We start from the raw sequence: 27,500 nt of genomic DNA, 5'->3' as shown, positions 1-27,500 counted from the left end.
CGGTATTCAGCAGTCAATAAAATGTGTACAAATGGTAGGTCTCAATTCCATTGTAATATTATTTAATAACCAAAAGGTGTGGCTTTGTGTTAATAAGTTTGCTTCCCAACCATATGGTTCCATGTTCTGTCCCGCTGTGTGGCACTTTGAGCAAGTGTCTGCTCCTGTAACCTCGAGCCGATTAAGACGCTTTGTGAATGGATTTCGTGGATGGATACTAAAAGAAGCCCGTCATACATATATCTATGTATATACGTATGTATGTATGCATATATATATATATATTCAAGAAAAAAGCAACAAAAAAGGATCAATATTTCGGTACAATTGTTTCGTACGAAGACCACCTTTATTAAGGCTGCAAATATTGCAGCAAATACAAGTGACCCGTACTCATCAGCCGAAAACACATCTGAGTTCTCAAAACATCTAAGGGGTGAGGCTACACTCCTGAAACATCAGGGATAGTTCTATAAAAATCAGATTTAGATAATAAACGGACTTCCAAAGTTCTTTAATGTTGCACAGTCATATAACAGGTTTTAAAAAAGTATTTTAAAAAACCTCTTAGTTTCACAGAAAATGAAAATGTAAATCCATCCATAATGAAGTAGGTTTGAATTCTGGAAATATGAGGAGAGATTTCATACTCACAGACGATGTATTTATCCATAATTAGTCCATAATAAAGTGGGTTTCCTGGTGTATGATGATATACTGGTTGCATTTCTGATCATTTATCAAAACTGCTATGTTAGAATTAGTTGAAGGAAATTTAGTGGAGCGTAGAGACAATCACTCACATAGGGTATAATGGGGTAACTGAGAGGAGAAGGGGTTGTAAATATCCAACTACGCAGAATAGTTTATTTCAGTGGAGACAGACTGACTGGGTCAGAATTTGCAAGAATCTAAGAGTTTTAAAGAAGAATGCTATTCTTGACCAGTATACCGTTGTTAATTGCTATATAAAGAGGACACGGGAAGGTAATGGCGGGTCAAAGGTTGTCACTATAGGAAAATCATTAACAGATTTCAGTGCAACACTAGAAAGGAGGTCATTTAATTTATTTCTTTATTTATTAATGTTACTACTTATACATTGGCAGACTTTGGGACTACATTTAGGGGTCAAAAGAAAGAATTGAGAGTATTGTTTTTCATAATGCAAAATCGTTATATTATTTCTATGGGATTAGCTTTAATTTACTTATAGCATATAAAAGAATTACGAAGTCTTATTACCTTATTTGCTTTAAGTTGGTTTACCTAAATTAGATTAAAAATTAGATTAAATTAATTTAAATTATCTATATAGTCTATTAGAATGAAAGTTCTTTTGCAACTAATTTATTTCTTTATGTTCCAAATCTGGTACAGTTAGAGAGAATATAACCATAGCTTATGAGCTCGCAGCTATCTATTTAAAATATATAATATATAAGAGTATTGCTTTATTAGTATAAGCAAGATAGACAAATCACAAAATGGTTTTTATATACGATTATCATTTAAAATATTTTAGAGTCTTAATTCTAGCGTGAATACAAGACTGACCCAATTCTATACGGTTATTCAATAAGTCACCATTTCTTCTATGCATTAGTATTTCAAATGTTTCCATGGAGCAAAGTTGGCAACCAACTCTGTTATTTTTATAAGGCATCGCTCTTCTAACTAATTCCCAATTAAGGTTATATTTAATATTATTGTTTTTGAGTTCCTAGATCTTACTTGAAAGTGTGGTGCTATCAGCTTTATGACGTAATTTGAAAGAAGAGAGATGGTTACTAAGACGTTTTTTAAAATTTATAGTACACCGTAAATAAATAAATTTGTTATTCTCTATAGTTATGGTACTTTTATAGATTACGTTATTTAACCCGCATAGACCAGGTGCCGGGATCCCTAGGGGGATCATTTTCCGATGTGGGATTACTCAAGGATAGATGTCTCATATTCCTGCTATTCAAATCATTATGAGTATATTTTTCGTTATTATAGTTAATGCTGCTATCTAAAATAGTGTTATCGTTATTATAGCTGGAAGTCCGTTTATTATCTAAATCTGATTTTTATAGAACTATCCCTGATGTTTCAGGAGTGTAGCCTCACCCCCTTAGATGTTTTGAGAACTCAGATGTTTTTTCGGCTGATGAGTACGGGTCACTTGTATTTGCTGCAATATTTGCAGCCTTAATAAAGGTGGCCTTCGTACGAAACAATTGTACCAAAATATTGATCCTTTTTTGTTGCCTTTTTCTTGTTTATAATCACCCCGCATTATCTTATGGTTAATACCAAATAGATTTCTGGTGCATCTAAGTTAAGTACCGCATTCATGTGAATTCAACAGAACTCACTTGAATCTTAATTGCTTTTACTATATATATATATATATATATATATATATATATATATATATATAATATATATATATATATGTGTGTGTGTGTGTGTGTGTGTATATAAATATATAAACACACACACATACATAAATACACACATACATACATATATACTCAACTTCAATAAATTTTCCAATATAATTCTTACTCTGCCATAAAGATCCTTTCGCAACTTTTATGTTGAAATCTTCCATTACACTACGATATGAGTAGATTTGTGACCCAGTACTTTCTCTAGGTCATATCAGAATTCTTCCACTTAAAATATCTTTTGTAAGTATTTGTCAGAGCATAGGCCTGGATGGTATTCAGGATAACATTTTCTGAGACGTTTAGCTCTCCAATGTCTGAGGAAGAAAATTGTCAGGAAACTATTTCCGAAGCCTATTCATTGCTTACAACAAACCCTATACCGCTTGTTTGTTGCTCTCGCATCTTTTGCTTTTCCCAGTCTCACGACACTTCCTTCTTTCTATCTCGCATTTATTTATTTCCTTCGATGTTTTTGACTGAGCCCTAGCACATCGAGTTTAATCTGCTTTTCCCCCTCCATTCCGATTCATCTCGCCAAAGAGCTGCAGTTTGTAGGTACAAACGGCTAGGATGGTTATCCGATTCCATGGCGGCCTATGGGTACCTGATATTCTGAGCAGCCTCTGTATTTTGCTCCGCTGGTATGGAACGGTCCGACTGACCTGCAAGAGACTAATGCCCATTTCCTAGAATTGTTGTAGCTTTCAAATGAACCCACCTCGCCGACTACGCAGGCAGGTCATATATATATATATATATATATATATATATATATAATATATATATATATATTTTCCTGAGCGCTCAATAATAATACTTTAATTGTTCCACCTCCTTGTGTTGTTGTTTTTTCTGTTTTCTCGTTTGGATTAACCTTATATATATATATATATATATATATATATATATATATATATATATAATATATATATATATATATATATATATATATATATATTATATATATATATATACGGAAAGAAGAGGTGAATTCCGACGAAGGAGAATATATAGGGGAATTTGTTTTTGAAAATGCACCTGAATTTGTCGTTGCTTTTAAATAGATTTATTCACATACATACCAAACTAGTCTCAACAATATTTTGTTTATCAATTGTAGAAATGTATATAAAACAATGGGATTTTTAACAGAGTTTAAAATTACGAAGTAGAAATCGAAGAAACATATTTAAACAATCAAATGAATATATATATATTAGCATATATATATATATATATATATGTGTGTGTGTGTGTGTGGTGTGTGTGTGTGTGTGTATTTCAATGTGTACAAACAACACCGGAAAAAATTTTTTAAATAGTTACCAGGGTAGTAAAAAGTTCACTTAAGTACCAAGAATGTTACAGCCTACTTATAAAGGTAGAAATTCCAGGGTTTAGTGAAATGTTTTTGTATATCAGATAAATAAAGTAATGGAGCTAAACGCATGTGTTATTCAAATGTTTATACTTTCGACATTTGTTTCGAAGAAAACATTGGTATTATTCCAGAGGGAATAAAATGATGTAAAACAATGCGATCTTCTCATCAGGGAAAACAAAGAGAAACAAAACACATTAATAAGCCATTTTAACCGAATGTGATGACTGCGTGTATGATGAAGGGAACGCTGGCAAGTTATTTTTTTATAAAACCGTTAATAGATTTAACGTCAAATGCAATTTAGAGAAAGAGAAGGAGGAGAAAGAAAGAAATTAGCAGAAATCCAGGAGTGGAGAAATATAGTGCGATAGATGATTGGGAATAAAGCTTAAAGACGTGGAAATAGATAAATTTAGTGGAAATGAAATGTAAGAAGACAATTAAAGGTCAAATTTTATAGATTGGTAGAAATTAATTATCTATAAGTAATTTCTCTTTTTTTTCCTGATGAGAAGATCGCATTGTTTTACATCATTTTATTCCCTCTGGAGTAATACTTATGTTTTCTTCGAAACATATGTCGGAAGTATAAATATTTGAATAACATCTGCGTTTTAACTCCATTTCTTTATTTATATGTATGTATATATGCATATATAGATATATATACATACATACATACATACATACATACATACATACATACATACACACACACACACACACACACATATATATATATAATATATATATATATATATATATATGTTAATAAACACACACACACTTATCAGGAAGCGTAGCTCTGAGAGAAATTTTAATGACGTAAACACATTCCGTCAATGGTTTTACTGTGAAAAGTAGGAAGACTCTCATGACGGCTGTTTCGCAGTTTGTTGACCAATACTTAGAGAATACATACTCGTTTTGCGTCCCCAAATCCATAGCATAGAATATTTACTCGTCATATAAAGCAATAAAAATGAAGCCTTCAACGTATTGGATAGCATACATCGCATATTTATGGTTTTTGCGGCTCACCATTGATTAAGCAGTATATATTTTATACAAAATACAGCACAAATCAGAAAGGCTGAAATAGATTTAAATATTAGAATATCTAAATTTGGGGGAATTATAAGATCGAAAGCATATTCTTTCAAGTTTTCCGATGCGCATGAAAATTTAAACTAACCACTACGCTAATTATTTATACAAGGTGACTTCATATAATAGCTAAATATGCTAAGCTATCAGCTTGAGAAGGAAATTGGGCAAATATGGTATCTATACACACACTTACATACAGACTTGCATGTATACTGGAATAGGCATAAGGCCTCAAATGGAGAAGAGTCGTAGAAGATTAAAGCAATCTCGAAATTTTAAAGGAACTGTTGACTTCGGTAGGATTTGAACCCAGAGCTAAAAGAATCAGAGAAACAACGTGAAACATTTTGTCCAACGTTGTATCGATTCTACTGATTCAATAAAGAATGCACACATATACATACTTACATATGTCATATATCTTAAGGCGGTGCCCCAGCATGGCCGCGGCAGTCTAATGACTGAAACAAATAGTAAATATATATATATATTCTTTTATCCTTCTTTTACACATTTCAGTCATTTGACTGCGACCATGCTGGAGCACCACCCTAAAAGGTTTCAGTTGAAGAAATCGACCCCAGGACTTATTCTTCGTAAGCCTAGTACTTATTCTATCGGTACTTTTGCTGAACCGCTAGGGTGTCAAACGATGTTAAAGGGAACAAACACGGACACGACGCCTTTCCGTCTACCAAATCTACTCACAAGGCTTTGGTCGTCCCGAGGCTATAGTAGAAGACAAGGTTCCACGCAGAGACACTGAAGCTCGAACCATGTGTTTTGGGAAGCAAGCTTCTCACATCACAGCCATTGCTGCGCTTATACACACACACACACATACAAATAATGAAAGTATTTTTTTTTCCTTTCTAATTTCTCACTGCGACGTTTTCGTGAAGTTATTTATTTGTTCTCGTAAAAGAGATATAAAAATATAAAACAGCTGAATAAAACAATATGAAAGAAAAGGAAAAACACCAATAGCGAAACAGAAGAAAATGTACATAATTATGAAAAATATCATGACTTTAAATATTTTGTAATATATCACGTGATTGTCTTTCGTTTTGGAGTTTTTATATTTTGCCTATTTTCATTAAAATCTCTCGTCTCACTTAGTGGAGATTATTTTTAGCATATTATTTTACTATCTTCAGTTCGTGACAAATGAATATGCGGCTTTCATTTACGTTTTATTTTTATATGTCGTTTGTCGGTTTGTTTTTGTATTGTTTTTTTCTTCTTCTCCCTTTGTGTCTGATTTTAAAAATCTAAAATAGACGAAAGCTTTCTTTTAGAAATATTTCACAGCTTTAGACATATTGAAAACTTGAAAACACGGATAATTCTTTTAATGAAGTTATTAATATACACACTGGAAAAGTAATATGATTAACATGTTCGATTCTACGTCTTCCTTTAAAAGATAATTTTGTTGATGCAGTTGTTTTTGGTGTTTTTGGTGTTTTTGTTTTCCTTTTCTATCGCAATATCAGTTAATGAATGTCTTAGAGCAATAAACAAGCTCTTAGTGGGCCGACTCCGTGAATCAGTTTCAAGTCCTTATTGAAGCTTCGCTATTGTTATTTTGACAGCACAAAATCTCCATATGCCGCATGTAAAGTTACATTTGTGAAACCACCTGGGCAAGAATTAACATAAAAACGGTCAGTAGACTTGATACGCTTTCAGGAACAAATACGTCAGCGATAGATGCGGCGGTATGAAATAGAATGGAAACAAAGCCTAAGGAAGCGTATGTTCTTGATCAATGAGAAAAGCTAGGTACTAATGTACTCGGTCATGACTTTTCGAAGGAGAAGTCTCTACTTGAAACTATGAAGCCGAACAATAAATTCTTGACGGAAAGGAGCGATATTCAATCAATGAATAATAAATGCTTCACTGGCTTTGAGGAAACAGTTCTACTCGTATTATTATCATTATTATTTTTTTTTCCTTCTTTCTTCAAATTTTCTTCCGTTTCTCGCCGAGTGTTTTCTATACCCCTAGGGCAGAGAAGCTCATTGTATGCATTCCCAGATTGCACGCGCAAATTCACAGATAAAATATGTATTTAAAAATTAATAAATAAATATTCATGGATGGATGTTGTTTTCACAGCGATAATGCTCTTCTCTTATTATTATTATTATTATTATTATTATTATTATTATTATTATTATTATTATTATTAATATTAATATTATTATTATTATTATTATTATCGATTGGATTAATTGGGGATCATCGTCGTTTCGGACGATGAGTATTCAATTGTGAGATCAACAGCATTACCTACTCATTAAATTAGCCAGTAAGTGGCTGAGCATCTTTCAAGCATGTGTATTCATAACGAAATTCTCAGGCAGAATCAGTGTGACTCTGTATGCTAAGGATCAACCTTGTTAATTACAACTGCAATCCATCTGAAGGGTTCTATATAGTTTCCATCCACCCAATTTCATTCACAAGATATGATTTTATCGGAGACTATAACAAAAAATTACATATTAAGTAGTTCCAAAACGCTACGCTGTGGAATTGAACCAGTGACCTCGTGGTTTTGAAGCTACCTTCTTAACCATTCGGCCATTCTGCACCTGTTACAGCGTTATAAGGGAAATAAAATAGCATTCAGGATTCGAAACAGACTTTGCCTCTAATCCTTCTAGGGTGATAAAGTTAACTACCTGCCAAATACTGACTCAGATTTAATCGACTGAAGCTTATGCTTTTGAGATTTCTTGAAGCAAGAGACTACGGTTGTGCATCCCGAGTGAACATGTTGAGTGTTATTTGCACTTTAGTGGCGGATGTGAGTATAAAACCTTACCCACCATTGGGTACAAGGTCGCTGCTTCTCATTGCAGCGACCTTGTACCCGACGCTGAGAAGCTGTAGCGGAAAGATTTTACAATGAAAAGATACTCTGGATACTGTAATCTTTGATACACGGTTTAAATAAGAGATGAGATCGTAATAGCTGGAATCTCTTTTATCATACATCAGTTTAATCAAGGCTGACCGAGTTTTAAATAGCAACTGCAATTGGTTTTCTGTCTAAGCTCCACTTCAACTAACCTCTACAATGCAGCAGTTACTCAACATTACCACAGTTAGATAAATATCTGTTTCTCAGGCAACGAACGTATTTGAAAAATATATTTTATTTCCTGATTTTATTAATTTATTTTCCTTTTTTACATTCCTTTTTTCCTTCTTTCTTTTTTCTCTACTCTTGTAAATCTTGTTCCGAAATTAAAAAAAGAAGAAATTAGAAGAAAATATATATACAACACACATACATACAGCATACAAGAGACATTCACACTCCCATACAGAAATATATAGTAAATAGTTCAATGGTTATTGTTAGACAATATCTCGTCAATGCCATGGTCTTGTAACGTAATTAAAAAAGTCGAGTAGGAACAACACGGTAAATGAAAACAATAAAGGAAGTTAAACTAGAATTTATTGCAAAAGAAGAGAAAGACAAACTGTACGTGGTGTATGAATGGGAAATGAAGAATCTAAGTAAATAATCTCTGTGTGCATTCTTGGAGCGAAATCACGGAACTTGACTAAGAAAAAAATTCTTCATCATTCCAACAGACGCTATGACTGCGGATTTAAAAGACAAAAAGAATTACAAGCAGGTTTTACATGAAAAATAAATAGCATTAATTTTAAAATTTAAAACCGAAAAAAAAAGAATAAATATCATTGCAGTAATGCTAAAATTTGTAGTGCTTATACAAAAGTAATTATTCATTACAAATCCTAGCAAATAAGTGCAATAAAAGAATTTTCTCACGTCCCGTATTTCCACGTCCCATTTGAGAAAAAATCCTATTGCAGCTGAGTAAAATTAATTTCCCCAATAAACACCGAGTAAAAATTTCCAAAACAGCAACAGTGTATTGTATCAATTTGACTAGTATCTATTTTACATATATCGGAAAGTAAATAATGTGGAAAAAATTATAATCTCATTAGATATAAACCAAGTATTGTGGTTGTTATCATGGACTATACCTTTAAAGTGCGTTAATTTGTCCCTGTATTAGAAATCCTTAACAACCAGCTGAATAAGAGGACAGGTTGGCAGAATAATAAACGCGTTGGACAAAATGCTTAGCGTTTAAGTTCAAATACCACCGAGGTCAACTTTGCCTTTCATCCCATTTGGAGTTGATAAGTACCAGTTGCGTACTGGGATCAGTGTAATTGACTTGCTCCTTCCCCGAAATTTTAGGCCTTGTGCCTATAGCAGGAAAGATTATCATATACACCCGAATAAGGCAACGGCTAACAAAATCGTTAGTGCGTCGAACGTGGTGGCATTTCTAGCAGCTCATTGCGTTCTGAGTTCAAATCCCGCCGAGCGCGATTTTGTCTTTCGTCATTTTGCGATCGATAAAATTAGTACCAGTAAAGTAATGTAGTTGATGTAATCGACTTAACCCTCCACCCCGCGCCCCCCAAAAAACGGAGGACTTTTGCCAAAAGTAGATATTGCCCTAATCATATGCCCTAATCGTTATAATGTCAAACAAAATCCTTTACAGTATTTTACTGACCATTAAGTTCAAATCTCATCGATATCAATTTTAACTTTCATCTTCTCGGGGTCAATAAGATAAGATAATCTACCAATCAAGTTTCTGAGGGTTCGATTTATTCTCTTCCTCAAATTTATGGCCTTATGCCTATATTAGAAACCTTGTATGTTAAAATCTTAAAAATAATAATTGTTCTGAAGGCGGCGAGCTGGCAGGAACGTTAGCACGCCGGGCGAAATGCTCATCGATACTTCGTCTGCCGTTACGTTCTGAGTTCAAATTGCGTCGAGGTCGATTTTGCCTTTCATCTTTTCGGGGTGGATTAACTAAGTACCAGTTGCGTACTGGACTCGATATAATCGACTTAATCCCTTTGTCTGTCCTTGTTTGTCCTCTCTGTGTTTAGCCCCTTGTGTGTAGTAAAGAAATGCGTATTTCGTTTGCCGCTACGTTCTGAGTTCAAATTCCGCTAAGATCGACTTTGCCTTTCATCATTTCGGGGTCGATAAATTAAGTGCCAGTTGCGTACTGAGGTCGATGTAATCGACTTAATCCGTTTGTCTGTCCCTGTTTGTCCCCTCTATGTTTAGCCCCTTGTGGGCAATAAAAAAAATAAGAAATAATAATTGTTAATATTCGGATGGAAGAAAGAGCTATGATAGGTAGAACTGGTTGGACCCTGAAGAGTAAGCTGTACTGTAGTTACATTTTCAATAATATTTCAAGTCACACTAACATTGACTCAATCAAGTACTGGGTCGCTCGAAGGGCTATAAGTAGCAATCAAATCTCAACAGATTAACACTTTCCCTTTAAAAAAAACACGTATGACAGAATGTTAGTTCTCGATACGGAAGATCACAGGATAGTAATAGTTGGATTGCCTTTGCTCGTTGGTCTACTCAACCAAAGTTAAACCCACATACTCATATACAGCATCGATGTTTATACTTTTCACAAGAATATTCTAATCAAAACGAGTAGTTAATATAATTGATTCAATTGAAACTCAATATTTTTACCTGTTTTAATTTATCAGTCGCAGATGGATGAACATAACAGAATTTTAACCTAAATATCAGCAAAGATCAAAAACAGAATTCAAAACATTTAGATTTTTTCTTTCTTCTTTTCTGTCTGTCGTACATAATATCACATCTCATAGAAACTATAGAAATACAGACGGTTTTAAATGTCAGTTCACTGTATGCGTCTGTTAACTTTCATATTTTAGTACCTTGCTTTTATTTTCTACCAACTACTTTACTGTAAAATACTTGCATATATGCTTTTATACGAAATTAGTATAGACAGTCAAGTAATAAATGTCTCTTTCCCTTCTTCGTCTAACTCTGTATACATACATACATACATACATACATACATACATACATACATACATACGTATATATGTATGTATGCATATATGTATAGTTTACATATAAATATACATACATTCATATAAATATATATATATATATATATGTATGTATGTATGTATATTTATATGTGAACTATGATATATATATGTATGTATATTTATATGTGAACTATGATATATATATATGCTTTATTTAAAGTATATATATTTACTCCGGTATATATATAATATATATATATATATATATATATGTATGTATATTTGTATATGAACTATGATATATATATATAAACGTATATGAGTATATATATGTATATATTCATATATATATGCACATACATATGTACATATATGTGTGTGTGTATGTATGTGAGTGTGAGTATATATATATATATATAAATTAGAAGAAATGAGGTACTCAGAAATCTGGATGGTTTTATATTTACAGATTTCTATTAATATGTCACATGTTTTTATAAATCATATATAAGCGCTTGCGTCCACTCTAGTGGAGTTGCCGACGCAAGCGCTAATATACGATTTATAAAAACATGTGACGTATCAATAAATATCCGTAAATATAAAACCATCCAGATTTCTGAATACCTCATTTCTTCTAATATATAATACCTGTACATCATCTCGAAACCTTCATATATATATATATATTATATATATATATATATATATATTGTAATCTGATAGACATGAAAGGTTATACACGTAAAATACAGTAGGAATAACGGACGTGAATGTGAATTTCAGTTTAACTTCAGATATGGCACTTGTTTTCGACTATTGTCTTCATTTTATTGCTCGATACATACAACAGTATTTTTAATACAACTTTGAACTATTATATCTTATAAAAGCATTTTATTGAACCAACTGCTGTTACCATTTGGCGATTGAATATTATTACTAACAATAAGCATACAATCTATTATAGAGGCGCAACATGTATGTATGTATGCATGCATGTACGTATGTTTGTGTGTATGTGTTAACGTCGGTATGTGTGTATATATGTATGTATGTATGCATGTATGTATGTATGTATGCATGTATGTATGTATGTATGCATGTATGTATGTATGTATGTATGTATGTATGTATGTATGAACGTATGTATGCATGTATGTATGTACGTATGTATGCATGTATGTATGTATGTATGTATGTTTGTGCATGTATGTATGCATGTATGTATGTACGTATGTATGTATGTATGTATGTATGCATGTATGTATGTATGCATATATGTATGTTTGTGCAAGCATGTATGCATGTATGTATGTATGCATGTATGTATGAACGTATGAATGTATGCATGCATGCATGCATGCTCTACACGTACAGAGTGATTTACCAGTTTAAATGCTAGAAGTTTAGTACATATAATTGGTAATATATTTAGATTTAGCAATCTTTATCTACATAATAGATACACAATACTGAATACTTTAACTATAACTAAAATAATGTAACCAAACACACATGTTAAAAATATGCACGCAAATTACTCTATGGAGTACGAAAACTGATTTCAAATTTTGGTACAAGGTCTGCAGTTTCGAGGGAGAGAGCAAATCGGTAACATTGACCGCCGTGCTCAACTGGTACTTGTTTTATCGACTCCGATAGGATGAAAGGTAAAGTCGACGGATGAAATGCTGCTAAGCATTTTCTCCGGCGTGCTAAATATTCTTCAATGTCGCTGCCCTATGATGTACAGATATTAATATTAATATTTATATTAATATTTATATAGGCATAGGAATGGCTGTGTGGTAAGTAGTTTGCTTACGGACCACATGGTTCCGGGTTCAGTCCCACTGCGTAGCACCTTGAGCAAGTGTCTTCTATTATGGCCTCAGGCCGACCAAAGCCTTGTAAGTGGATTTGGTAGACGAAAACTGAAAGAAGCCCGTCGTATATATGTTTGTGTGTCTGTGTTTGTCCCCCCAACATTGCTTGACAACCGATGCTAGTGTGTTTACGTCTCCGTAACTTAACGATTCGGCAAAAGATACCGATAGAATAAGTACTAGGCTTACAAAGAATAAGCCCTGGGGTCGATTTGCTCGACTAAAGGCGATGCTCCAGCATGACCTCATTCACATGACTGAAACAAGGAAAGAGAGTTACCTCAGACACTGTGTTGTGTTTCGAATGCTAATTCAATCTTATTCCCAGCAAAAAATGTAATGTACATATCGCAGGCTTTTAAAAGCAGCTTTTGAATAGTGCATAATTTTAGAATTTAAATGCACTGAGAAATAATATAATCTACTCCTGTAGATATCTAATCTAATATTCATGCATATATACATATACACATATACATTCAATGCTGGATTGAGAATAACTGCAATGGTGAAACGTACGTAGCAACTAACAATTTATACATGTCTATCTTGTGTGCTTGTATGTGTACGTGTATATGTGTATAGAGGGACTCCATGTATGTATATCTGTGTATGTGAGAGTGTGTACCTCGCTCACAGATACAGAAGCGGTTACACAATTTGTAGAAGAGGTAGTAAAAATACGGTTCAATAATGTAAAGAAAATGTTTAAACGTCGCTATAACCGACCTCATATGGTATCAATTGTTTGTGCATTCCTTATGAGTTATTTCAAACCTATTAAAGTAAAGCTACATTTTCTATGGTAAAATACCGTTCTCTTCTCAAGAAAGAGTTCTATGGGAAACTGATTCGACAGGACGTCGGTCTACAAACTAAACAATCTGCTGTTCATATTCTAGCAACCTGTTTTTCATTGTTGTGACTGCGGTCAAGAAACTTAGATATTAAGAAACCCAATCCACTCACTTATTTACACGTTGTTATTATTATTGTTGTTTTTACTATGGTTGTTGATGATGATGACGTTGTTTTTGTTGTTGTTTGCTCATATGAGTTCTTATCCAGCAGACCTGTATCAGTCATCTTTTAAGAAATATGATCATATTGTGCAAAGATGTTTCTTTCTATTTAAAAAAAAAAAATTTTATAAATTTTTAAGATGGTTGGATGTGGCTTGAGAAAGATTCCGCAGATTGAGTGATTGTTAAAGAAACTCCAGCAATACTTTTATTTATTTATTTATGCGCCCTTTTCAAGCCTACCCAGGCTTCTCGGTTTCTATGGCGTATGTGTTCTCCCCAGCTGGACGGGACGCCAGTCCATCGCAGCGTTACTCAAGAAACAGGTAGAAAGAGTGAGAGAAAGTTGTGGCGAAAGAGTACAACAGGGGTCGACACCACCCCCTGCCGGGGGTGTTTTCGTTGAATAAACACACACAACGCCTGGTCTGGGAATTGAAACCGCGATCCTCCGACCGCGAGTTTGCTACCCTAGCCATTGGGCCATTGCGCCTCCAATCCAGCAATAGTATGGGAATGTTATCAATGTAATCAAGGGAGAATTGCACATAATTGCTGCTTGTTTTTTTTTTAACTTGTAATTATGATCTCACATCTTTCTTTGAGTGTTGCATGGAGACTGTTGCTGGGCTTCGCTAGGATGTCTTAGTTAAATACACTACACAAAAGTCAAAACCTTTAAGCAATGCCTCTTACTAAAGTACATCCATCAAAACACACACATACACTTTCTACGCTTTGACTCTAGCCAGTTGGAGACCTACTTTGCATACACAAACACGCGCACACGCTCAGATACACAAGAACCTACTCACAAACACGCACACATTTCCAACGACTTCAACAAAACGGAAAGTGTCGTATCCTGACATTTTATTTCATCTAGCCAGCTGCGAATTCTGTCTATTTACCTGTCTATATACCTCCCTTTGCGTCTGCTTCTTTCTCTTTTTCCTTCTACATTTTCTCCCTCTCTTTACCGAGAATCAGTACATAATGGCTTTCAAATATACAGATAAAAAAAAACAACGATCAAAATAATAATAAAGAGAAAGAGAAGAAAACCATTTCAAATTAAAGCAAAGCAAATGAAACTAACAGTTGCATCTTATCTGAACAGCTTCGTGTCATAATTAAATGTTATATTTTTCCATCTAATATAAAAAGCAATTTTTCAAAAGCCTCGCTTCGTCTTTGCACAGCATTAAATCCAGCAGACATCTTGTCGTATTCTGTTTATTATTAAAGTTCGCAACTGGTAGCAGAAGCGAGTAGAAAGGGAGGGATTTGAAATGACAATGATGCTTGTGGTAGTGGTAGTAGTAGGAGGAGGAGGAGGAGGATGTGGTGGAGGAGAAGTAGCAGTAGCACCGGTGGTGGTGGTGGTTGGAAGCAGTAGCAGCAGCAGCAGTAGCAGTGGTAGTAGTAGTACTAGTAATAGTAGTAGTAGTAGTAGTGGTAGTAGTAGCAGCAGCAGCGGTAGTGGTAGCGCTGGTGGTGGTGGTGGTGGTGGTGATGGTGGTGATGATTGGAGAGAGCTCCAGCAGCAACAGCAACAGCAGCAGCAGTAGTAGCAACAGCAGCAGCAGTAACAACAGTAGTAGCAGCAGCAGCAGCAGCAGTAGTAGTAGTAGTAGTAGTAGTAGTAATAGTAGTAGTAGTAATAGTAGTAGCAGTAGCGGCAGCGGCAGCTTTGTTCAGAGGTTGAATTATCTTACCTCCTGGACAAAATCCCTGCCACCATAGAAGCAACTGTCCGTTAAATCACCAAACGACAGTACTATTGTTACTTCGAGCAACGTAATGTTCTTGAACCCACGTCGTATCTGTTAAAGATTAGATGGGCTGTTTGAGAGTTAAATGCCCTCGTTGTAGACACAATGAAATGGTCAATGACCTGAACTACTAAAACTTTGATCGGTTTTTCTGTTAGGTTTATTTATTTGTAGAAATATTAATATTTCTCAGTCTCTCTAAATGAGACTACGGTAGCGGTACTGGATATTAATAGTTATCGCCAAGCTAACATGGCAGTCCAGAAAAATAGGACGATATTAATATTTATAATACTGCACGAAGATTTGTCAGTGAGCAGGTCGCGGTCTCAAAGCGACGAAAATATTTTGACAAATTAAATTTAAATGTTGAAGTGAATCTAACGGTTTTGTGTGTTTCTTAAATGGCTTATAAACACCTTCCACGCTGCAATTGTTTTCGTTCCAGCACACAATCTCAGATCAAGTCACTCGCTAAGCAAGTACATCTCCGGAATATTTATGATATTTCTAATGTTTCTATTGTTGAAAACCAGTGGATGTATTCCACTGAATTTCAGCAAATAATCCTTCGAACAGACGGTCAGTAGCGACGCCTGCTTGGTTCGGCTGCTCTACATTGATAAGGGGCAAACACCCTGAAACTAGTCTGTGGGTGCCAGACCAGCAAGGGGAAGCTCCCCTGTTCGAAGGTTATAATGGACACATGTTCTTGTGTTACATAGCTAGCTAAATGTGATGGCCTCTTGGAGCTAATCAACAGCAGCATTCGTCTTATTTTTCTAGACTGCTATATTAGCTTGACGATAACTATTAATATATTTAGTTATTTAGCAGTTTATTTATTTTTTAATCTGCCGGCTCTGAGAGAAGGGCAGTGCTAAAGGCCATCACAAACCCTCCTGGACCTGTGAGACTGTTGCCCTCTGCTACAAAGACGTGAACAGGAAAGAAATTGTAGGAATCCTACGTTCTAGACAGGAAAACCTATGCTTAGTGGCATGTGCAGTACCTATATAGAGATTGAACGTAACAGAAATTATGTGAGCGTTGGAAAAGGCAGAGTGGGGAGCAGCATACTTGATTTCAAAATAGAAGGTAAATGAAAGAGGGAATCGTTTTGTGACAATAGAGAAATTTAGAGAGAACGTGATGGTTGTTGTTGTTCATTCCTGTGGAAACCTAATGAAAGTTTTTCTTAAAGGCGTTTCAGCCAAGGTCATCAGGTTTCAGATATAGCGTATCAAAGACTACATTATACGTTTTATCTTTCAAGACGTTATGATGTGACTTGAGAGAAATTAGGCTACTATGTCTTGCATTTATAACGACTACGTAATGACTTCTATCTGTCTGTTTTTTTCTCTCTCTCGCTCTCTCTCTCTCTCTCTCTTTCTCTCTCTCTCTCTCTCTCTCTCTCTCTCTTCCCGCTGTCTAGTGATGATAGTGTTGCTGCTGTTGTATAGAACCGTGATCGAATGAGCCTACGCTAAAAATTGTTCCAACCGTGATCATCCACTGGCTTTCCCACCCAAAAATAGTATATCTAGACGTACGCTTTCCAGACTAGCTAATTTTATGTCAAGTTATGTTGTACTGAGGATCCCAGAACAAGGGTGAAATCGTACTATATACTATTAACGGAAACTTTAATAACGGTATTATATGGAAATAACGTATGCTCTTTTCACACTTTCATAATAATTTCACAGTACAGAAAAAAAAGTAACTTAAAAACGATTTTCCTCCCTTAAGTAGAGCTCTTTCTATCTATCCCTATAAATAGCAGTTCCCATTGAGCTAACTATGTATACACATACACACGCGCGCATATCCACATATTGTATTGTATTATATTGTGTTGTATAGTCAAATGTTCCGGCTTACAAATTACGCACAAACTAGGAAGAACTCAATATCTAGAGAAGAGTAAATTTGCTATGAATTTCGCATCTCGATACATGGATTTTCATGCTCGAAGCGAAATATATGGAGGTGGTAGTTAATGAGAGCTCTGATATGGATGAATGGTATAATAGGAAACTCTCATTCAGTGTATGTGTGTGTGTGTGTGATTGTGCGTGCGTGTATGTGTTGTGTGTGTGCGTGTGTGTATGTGTGTGAATAAATATCTATGTATATAGGTAGGTAGGTAAGTAAGTATATTTATTTATGTATGTATATGCACACATGCATAAATACACACGTGTTTGGAGGAATATAGACTTATATATAGAATATAGACGTTCTAAAAATAATTAGCAACTATGTGAGGAAAGCGGAAAGCGTAGTAGTGTTACAGTTTGAACGTAGTTTGATATGAAATGTTTTATAATAGTAGAGCTGCTGTTTACTTCGACAGTTTAGCCTTGAAAACATCTTTGATAGAAGTCGTGGATTTTTGTTTCACGACAATCCCTCCGTAGTTGCAGTCACTGTTTATTGTAATTACTTTTGTTGTTGTACTCGTATGTGATGCTGCTATCGTCGACGTCGACGTCGTCGTAAAGTGATAACGCAATGAAAGTTATCACGATTAAAGCCTTGGATTATTTTTATTAGCCCAACCGATGTGGAAGCTGAGAGGAGCGTGTGACATTCCGATCACGATTAGCTGCGAGTTGTTGTTGTTCGTGACGAAAGAGGTAACGACGAGAAAGTAGGTGTATATCGACTGTTCTGACGACACGTTGTGTATATTGAGAAAACACTATTCAAATGAACAACACTATTAAAAGTGAAATACAATTAGATTATACTATTCTCTTTTGTAAATGTCAAATATAGATGATATATCAAGCTAATGCATAATATTACAGTAGTGTTAACGTCTCTACCTTATAGCATGGCATGGCTGGGTGTTTTGGAAGCGTGCTCCAGCCATGTGGTCTTGGATTCAATCTCACTGAGCGGCACCTTCAACAACTGTCTTCTATGGCCCCGGGCTGATCAAAGCCTTGTGAGCGAATTTACCAGACGGAGTTTGATAGAGACCCGTCATATATATATATATATATATATTATATATATATATATATATATATATATATATTTTCAAACTTCATTTTTTACAATATATACCCACTTGTATACGAGCTAATCTTATTATAAATATATATATATATATATATATATATTTATAATAAGATTAGCTCGTATACGAGTGGGTATATATTTGTAAAAAATGAAGTTTGAAAATGCTGCTATATTAGACAAATTTTTGATTTTTATATATGCATTATTTATTTAACATGTTTCGGTTCTTGAAATGACGAACCTTATCAAAAAAAAATTTTTTTATATATAAAAAAGATAGTTCATGCTATCAAATATAAAAAATTCATATATAATAAAAAATTCATATATAGTGGAGCGAGTCCATGCTATATGTTTAAAGAGTATGAAGTAGTAGTTCATAGTGGTGATGTGCATTCAATATAAAAAATTCATTTTAGGTTTTACCTTGTGTTCCAATGGGAGCAACTCTGATGACTGTTGGTTGGTGTCTGTTCGAATAGTTCTGGTGTGTATATATATATATATATATATATATATATATATATATATATATATATATATATATATATATATATACAGGATATCCCAAAAAGATGTATACACATAATGGTTCGGCAAAAGAAAACGATAGAATAAGTACTAGGCTTACAAAGAATAACAAATTTACAATTATTTAAGGTGTATATACATTTTTTGGGGACACCCTGTATATATATATATAATATATATATATATATATATATATATAGTTGAAGAATTAAGGTTAAGAAAATGCTTGTTAAACACAGTATCGAAATATTATTTCAGGGTAAGTCCCAGGTCGTGTGTCTGCGGAGCACGTTCACAAATTATGGCTACCAGACATCATCAGTGATACTTAGCAAACATCGTTGTAATAATTCCAGGAATTCCAAGACAGGCCTTGGGTATATATTAAAGATAAAAAGAGAAGACGGAATTTACCATCAAAAACATTTATATTACAACAACAATTGTTTCATCTTCAATATACCCTGCTCCCTTGTGGTCGTGGAACGATGCAATAACACCAAATGCAACGAACATTGCATAGAAAAACTCTTTATGTGGGACAATAAGGTTTTTAGCTGGGAGATTTACATTGTCTAAGTGTATAAGTCTAATTGCCTGCAGAAATGTGAGACTGTGGGTATCAATGTGCATTTGGATTTGTATGTCCTGTGGTGTGGGTGTGATGGGGTACGTGGATGTGTGTAGAGGGAGTATGTGAGCATTGCGTGAGGGTGTGAGTGTCTTTGTGGGTGTACATGTGTACATGCGTGTACTCAATGGTAGCAGTGTCGATGTGATCGTTGTATGTATCTGGGCGGGTGAAACTTTGTGCCCTGGGGGATGTATTCGTGTGCGTAGGTGTATTTCTGTATCTGTGTATAGCTTTGCGCGAGTGTGATTCACTGACATACATGTGGTGTGTGCTGGCGTGTACCCTAAAGCTCCACGAGGTTCCGGCAGGGGTTGGTGGTGACCCCTATTTCACCACAACTTTCTCTCACTCTTTCTTTCTGTTGTATCTGAATTTGTAGTGCCAGCTTTGTCACTCTCTGTGTCACGCTGAATTCCCCGAGAACTACGTTAAAGGTACACGTGTCTGTGAAATGCTCAGCTACTTGCACGTCAATTATTATCTCTCTTTCTTTCAACCTCTTCTTTGAGACGTTCGCCATGCTTGACCGCTAAATCTACAAATCTTTTTTTTTTTCATTATCTGTGTATTTTCTCTTACTCCCTTCTGTTGAAGAGCGTAAGCTCGAAACGTAAAAGACTTTTTTCATTTTCCCGAGAGTCAAACTAATACACCTGTTTGTTGTTCATACACCTGTCTTCGTTTTTGTGTGTGTGTGCGCGCGCGAGTGTGTTTGTATACTTATGTGTTTGTTTCTGTGTTTATACCCCCACATTCACTTGACAACCGATGTTGGTGTGTTTACGTTCCCGTAACTTAGCGAATTCGACGAAAGTGATCGATAGAATAAGTACTGGGATTACAATGAATAAGTCCTGGGGTCGATTTGTTCGACTAAATCCCTTAATGTGGTGCTCCAGCATAGCTGCAGTCAAATGACTGAACCAAGTAAAAGAATAAAAGAATATATATATATATATATATATGTGTGTGTGTGTGTGTGTGTGTGTGTGTGTGTGTGTGTGTGTGTGTGTGTAGGCTTCTTTTAGTTTCCGTGTACCAAATCGACTCACAAGGCTTTGATCGGTCTAAAGCTGTAGCAGAAGACACTTGTCAAGGTCCCAAACAATGGGAATGATTTCGGAAATATGGGTTAGGAAGCGAACATCTTACCACTCAGCTACACCTGCACTTATGTGTGTGCGTGGGGGAGGGGTGATTTCCCAGCTTTACTAACTTTTTTCTTAAAACTAATAATTTTTTTCAATTCAAACTTTTTCACATAAACCTATTTTAAGTTGTTGCAGCTAATTTGAATCTTATGATTCAACACTCTCCATTGTCCGCTGATGAAAATTTTGATGATGGTGATGATTACGATGGTAATAACGATGATGATGATGATGATGATGATAGTGACAACTAACTTTATTACTTCATAACATTCATTTATAGGAATTTTCAATCTATTGTCCAATATTCTCTATTAAATGATGAGGAGGAGGAGAAAGAGAATATGATGATAATGATGATGATGATGATGATGATGATGATGATGATGATGAAACTGAAAACTTCTAATTCACTAACTCTAGTATTGTTTTCTCGCTAATTTATTTATTGATTGGTTATTGATTTTTATTTTTATTTTAGTTCTTTTCATTTTTCTCATTTCAATACGGCCATCTATATTTTTCTGTTTTTGTCTTTTGCTTATTTTGTCTACATTACTTACTCCCCCCTCACACCGGTCTCTTCTCACCTTTTCTTAATAGTTGTCTCCTTTCAATGACCTTGACAGGTCTCTCTGTCTGTCTGTCTGTCTGTCTGTATCTCTCTCTCTCTCTCTCTCTCTCTCTCTCTATCTATCTATCTATCTATCTATTATCTATCTATCTATCTATTATCTGTCTATCTATCTATCTATATATATATATACACACACACATACACATTTTTATCTCAAGCAATTATCTCTTTACTTATCTTGAGGCCAATCATTTTAGTTACATCTTCAGTATTACAATTTGTTTTCGTTCCATGCATATTCTACATTCTTAAGCAATGCATAATGTTTCATAACTATTGATCAACCATTTCATTGACAATCCTTACAAATAACCACAAAGCTACTCCTATTTATTGCTTGCTGTGTTACAGATGTTTCTGCTGTATTTGTAACAAATGCCGTCAAATACGAAAGATGACTTTTAATTTTTTTTTACACAGAGATAACACAGATACCTTATTTCTCCGACATAGTCGGGGTTCGATGTTAGTTGATCTCCTACTATTGTTCTCTTCATTTCTTTCATCGCAATTACTTTCGTTGAAAAAGAAGTGACACGGAACACAGCGATCTTTGATTTCCCATTAATTTGTTGTAGTATCCCCCCACAAGCTCATAAAATTCGACTAGATTTCAACTACTACTTTTGGTTGTTATTATTTTTTAGGGAGATGGCAGACTAGATCATTTTTTTTTATGTAACTGCTATTGATTTTATCAGTACTCTATTCATCTGTCATGTTTCCAAACGAATAAAAACTGCAACTGATCTCGGTGGGATTTGAACTCAGAACGTAGCAAGTCATAATTAGATACTGCAAGACTGACATTGTACTGATTATGCCGAGTTACCGCCTACTCTGTTATCTCATAAATAATAATGTATATAAAGCCCATGATGTATAAATAGATAGATAGATAGATAGATAGATAGATAGACGTAAGGTAATAATATAATTGTTGGAAAAATTTAGTATCGAAATCAAGTCTAATTCTATTTTGCAACAACGAAACAGTTTTTATTTCTTTTCTTTTCTTTATAAGACACAAGGAGGTCAGTATATGAGATCATAATCGATTGTATCGATCCAACAACATCAGCATTACTTATTTTATCGTCTTTGATCGGATAATAAAAGTTAAAGATCGACTTTAGATGGATTTGAACTCTAAACATTAGAAAGGCCGAAACTAAATATATGTTATTCAATTCGCTGCCCTGCCATTCCTGTTAATTTGCGGCATTATAATACCATATAAAGTTGTCTAACTTTTGTCGACAGTTACACATTGTGAGCGGGAAGGAGTTATTTTTCCATTGAAGTCAAGTATATATTTTATAGAAACTCCTACCTCCGAGCATAAATACAATGCGGATTTGGACTCGGAACATAAAACGGCGGCAATTAAATATGACAATCTGACAGTGCAGACTATTCTTCTTATTTAAACGCGATATAACTAACTCTTAGTACTTTTATAATTCATGTATATAATGTAGTTCTGTTTATTTCTATTCAAACCTGTAAACTATCAAATCCACCTTTAATCTATAAAGAATATGAAGCGGCGAGCTGACAAAACCATTAGTACGTCCGTTAAGATGCTTAGCGGCATTTTGTTCGTCTCTACATTCTGAGTCCAAATTCCATCAAGGTTGACTTTGCCGTTATTCCTTCGAGTCGATAAAATAAGTACCACTGGAGTCGATGCAATCAACTTACACAATACACCGAAATTGCTGGCCTTGTGCGAAAATTTGAATCGAATATAGGAGTGGTTGTGTGGTAAGTAGCTTGCTTACCAACCAGATGGTTCCGGGTTCAGTCCCACTGCGTGGCACCTTGGGCAAGTGTCTTCTACTATAGCCTCGGGTCGACCAAAGCCTTGTGAGTGGATTTGGTGAAAGAAGCCTGTCGTATATATATATATATATATATGTGTGTGTGTGTATGTGTGTGTGTGTGTGTGTGTGTGTGTGTATGTGTGTGTGTGTGTGTGTGTGTGTGTATGTGTCTGTGTGTCTGTGTTTGTCCCCCAGCATCGCTTGACAACCGATGCTGGTGTGTCAGCAAAAGAGACTGATAGAATAAGTACAAGACTTACAAAGAATAAGTCCTGGGGGGTCGATTTGCTCGGCTAAAGGCGGTGCTCCAGCATGGCCGCAGTCAAATGACTGAAACAAGTAAGAGAGTGAAAGAGATATAGAGAATATGCAAGAGTGAAAGTGCGTCGCGTCGTCTCCTTAAGGAAGGCTTCATTTCACGTTCCTCCTCGTTACTCAACTGTAGTGATGGCACCAGCCAGCTGCTGCTGGCGCCGTCTCACCTTCCAGCTGTCACATCACAGATGCGCTGCCGAGGTTGTGTAGCACCTGAAGCGATCAGCAAAAGCATGACACATGTTACTAAGTTACCTTCGCTCTCGAGCGACAGTTAACCGTACTATAATGCAAGCGTGATGAAATATGTAAAAATAGACTAAATATAATTGTGATATCACACTCGACAGTAAGATCACATATGAATCGAAAAGTTAGTCTGCTTTCGGAGTATTTCACTGCTTTGTTGTTTTGCCAGAAAGCTGTCAATTAATTCACAATGGCTGTCTATTCATATGTTGTTCAATTGCTACGTAGCTGTACTAAAGAAGATGAAGAAGTGGGATACTTTCAAATTGACAATTAATTAGACCTAACTGTAGCTGAGTTATTCATACAGAGTATTATGCAGGCCTTACCTAACACCTTATAGTTTTCTTAACCATCACCTTTGCGTAGTGTTTATTTCCAGTGTTGAAAACAAAGTAATTTGCAATTCACCATTTATTATATAAAATATAGGTGCAAGCGTGACTGTGCAGTTAAGTAGTTCGCTTTTGCAACCACGTTGTTTTGGATTCAATCCCCCTACGCAGCAGTTTGGGCAAGTGTCTTCTACAATAAGCCACGAACCATCAGATGCATTCTGAGTGAATGTGTAAGGCAGAGACTGAGAGAAAGCCCATCGTGCATGTATATATATATATATATATATATATATTGATTTATATTATACTAGCAGTATCGCCCGGCGTTGCTCGGGTTTGTAAGGGAAATAACTATATAAGCATTTTTAGAGATGTAAGGTATAATAGCCATCTCAATATGGCTAACCACAAAGGGGGGGGGGTTACTGTAGCTTTTTACGTTCTGAGATTTAATAATAAATTTTTAGAGAGTTACTTCCCTTATATATGCCAAAAATGCATAAAAAATGGGAAAAATTGATGGTAAATTTTTTTTAAAATCGTAGACTCATCGTAGACGCGCGCTAATACCCAGAAGGGCTCGATATGAATCACGACTATAAGATACCCGGTTTTGGTTAAACTGCACCGCAAAATGTGGGAGTAGTTAGGAATCTAAATCGTAGGAGACAGCAGCACACAACCTCACTTTTACATATAAAAATTATATTGTATATGTATATATATATATATATATATATATATATATATATATATATATATATGATCGCTAGCCTCTAAACCTTTTTTTATATTTTCTCTCTCTGTTTATTTCTGTGTTCCTTTCTGTTGAAGAGCGTAGGCTCGAAACGTAAAAGACTTTCTCACTTCCTGAGCGTTAAACTAATACATCCGTTTGTTGTTTACACACCCGTCTTCGTCATTTGTTTTATTTATTTTTTGTAAATTCCAACTATATGTGTATATATATATATATAAATATATATATGTGTGTGTGTGTTTATATATATATATTATATTATATTATATATATATATATATATAATATATAATATAATATAATATAATTTAATATATATATATGTGTGTGTTTATATATATATATTAAATTATATTATATTATATTATATTATATATATATATATATATATATATATATATATAATATAATATAATATAATATAATATAATATAATTTAATTTAATATATATATATAAACACACACATATATATATATATATAAAATTATGTCAAATACGTTCATATGTATGTATGTATGTATGTATGTATGTATGTATGTAAGTATGTATGTATGTATGTATGTATGTATGTATGTATGTATGTATGTATGTATGTGTATGTGCTTGTTTGTTTACGTCCTTGTTAGCTAGCAGATCAGCAAAAGAAACCGATAGAATAAGTAGCAAACTTTAAAAAGAAATAAGCGTCAGGGTCGAGTTGCTCGACTAACTTTTTCAAGGTGCAGCCCCCGCATAGCTACAATCTTGTGACTGTAATAAATAATAGATAAATTATAAAACATTAAAAAAAATAAAGAGTAAAGGCGTGCAGCTTAATGGTGAAGTTGTTCGGCTGAAGAAAATAAGACCGCGGACTGAACACCTAGAACGAGCGTTACGTTGTGTCCTTAAGCAAGGCAATTCATTACTCGGCATTCCAGTTTGCTCAACTATAAGTACCATCCTGCTGCTGATGGAGTCCTCTCTGCTCCCATATCATTGATGCACCGCTGAATCATTAGTACGAAGTCCGAGAGGCTGTATGCATCTGCAACTTTTTGTTATGTTTCTTTGTGTGCAATCTATTTGAAACCACAAGCATTTATTCATGTATTTGATAGGCCCAGATCAACCGTTAAAAGGCGGATATGCGATCAGAGATATTCCAACAATGATTGGCTGTCTTTTTGCAAGCATTGTGCATCTAGCGTATCCTTTCTCCTTTAAGACGACAAGGAGTGATGCTAGCTTTTTAGGATAAACGTTTTATAATATAAAGTTTGCCTTTAAAGTTTTAAAATTGTTATCTTCTTAATGCTGCTATTAGTTGCTAGCATTTGCTTCCTGTTCTCTCGCCCGTATTTTTCTTGAAAGCTATAACTAATAAATAAATAAATAAAAAATATTAAGTGGAACGCATATTCCGTCTGGCGTATGAATAATTGACATTTTGATTAAACATCAGATGAACTAAATGAAAAATGCATAAGAAATTTGTAGCTTTTATTCTTCAGAGAATTAAAATCTACATCGGAGAAAGCCAGCTGTATTATAAATAGGATATCAATGCTAATTATATTGGAATTATTTTCTTAAGCTTTTTATTATTATTTTTGTTATTGATGCTTGCCTAGGTTAGACAACCGACTATAATGAGAAAACTAAACATATAATTTCTTGCTGATCGCGAATTTCAAACCTAAATTGCTGGGATTTATGCTACAACTCGGTTTATGAAAATATTGCATAATGTGCTCTCTGCAGAAAGAAAGCAATAATGTTAGAGATGTATTATCAGAATAATAAGCGAAATAAGGCTTCTCCGTACAAAGGGGCTATACTTAATTGGAAAATACTTCCAGCGCCATGTTGATTTATTATTATTATCATCATCATCATCATCATTATTATTATTATTATTATTATTATTATTATTATTATTATTATTATTATTATTATTATTATTATTATTAGTGGTGGTTGAATACATGTTTAGACACGCTGATGCAAAAGTAAAACTTGAAAAATGGAATAAACAGCAACGAAAATACAGACATTCATATCTATTTATCTCAAAGAAGTCATTTTGCGGGTTCATTCAGCAATGTATTTAGTTAGCATGCAGAACCACTGGGAAGACTATTCAACGAATGATTTTTACTGATATACCTCAATGCATTCATTCATGTGTATTAGTAAGAAAGGCTCTTGCCGTACAATGCAGTAAAGGTGTAAGCTCCGTTAACCTAAATCTCTCACCTTATTTCTATTTTCGATGGAAAACATTTCGCTTCATTTACGCTGCTAATGTCAAATTTCCATTTACCTTCATATATGAATGATTGTGTGCTTACGAAATTGGCTTCGTAACCGTGTTTTTTCGGGTTCGGTCCCACTAGGTGGTACCTTGGGCAAGCCTCTTCTCCTATAACCTTGGGTTGATCTGGGTTGACCAATGCCTTGTAATTTAATTTGTAAGATGGAAACTAT

The 27,500-nt window shown here is 34.6% G+C and overlaps 1 protein-coding gene across 3 annotated transcripts in view; it reads left to right on the top strand.

Moving 5' to 3' along the window:
* The window catches only part of LOC115216392 (small conductance calcium-activated potassium channel protein 2-like), a 307,457-nt gene that overhangs the window by 180,704 nt on the left and 99,253 nt on the right, over window positions 1-27,500 (top strand). The window contains exon 1 of one of the 3 annotated variants that reach the window (XM_036507180.1): window positions 21,253-21,326. The exons of the other annotated variants lie outside the window; for them this stretch is intronic. Coding sequence (XP_036363073.1) covers window positions 21,258-21,326 — 69 coding nt within the window. The 5' untranslated portion in view covers window positions 21,253-21,257. Of the gene's footprint in view, window positions 1-21,252; window positions 21,327-27,500 lie in introns of those variants that run through there. 3 annotated transcript variants of the gene reach the window in all.

Source organism: Octopus sinensis, linkage group LG1 (assembly GCF_006345805.1).
Source record: "Octopus sinensis linkage group LG1, ASM634580v1, whole genome shotgun sequence".
Taxonomy (NCBI): Eukaryota; Metazoa; Mollusca; class Cephalopoda; order Octopoda; family Octopodidae; genus Octopus; species Octopus sinensis.
Note: the sequence above shows the minus strand (reverse complement) of the source record. Positions and strands in the feature narration are given on the sequence as shown.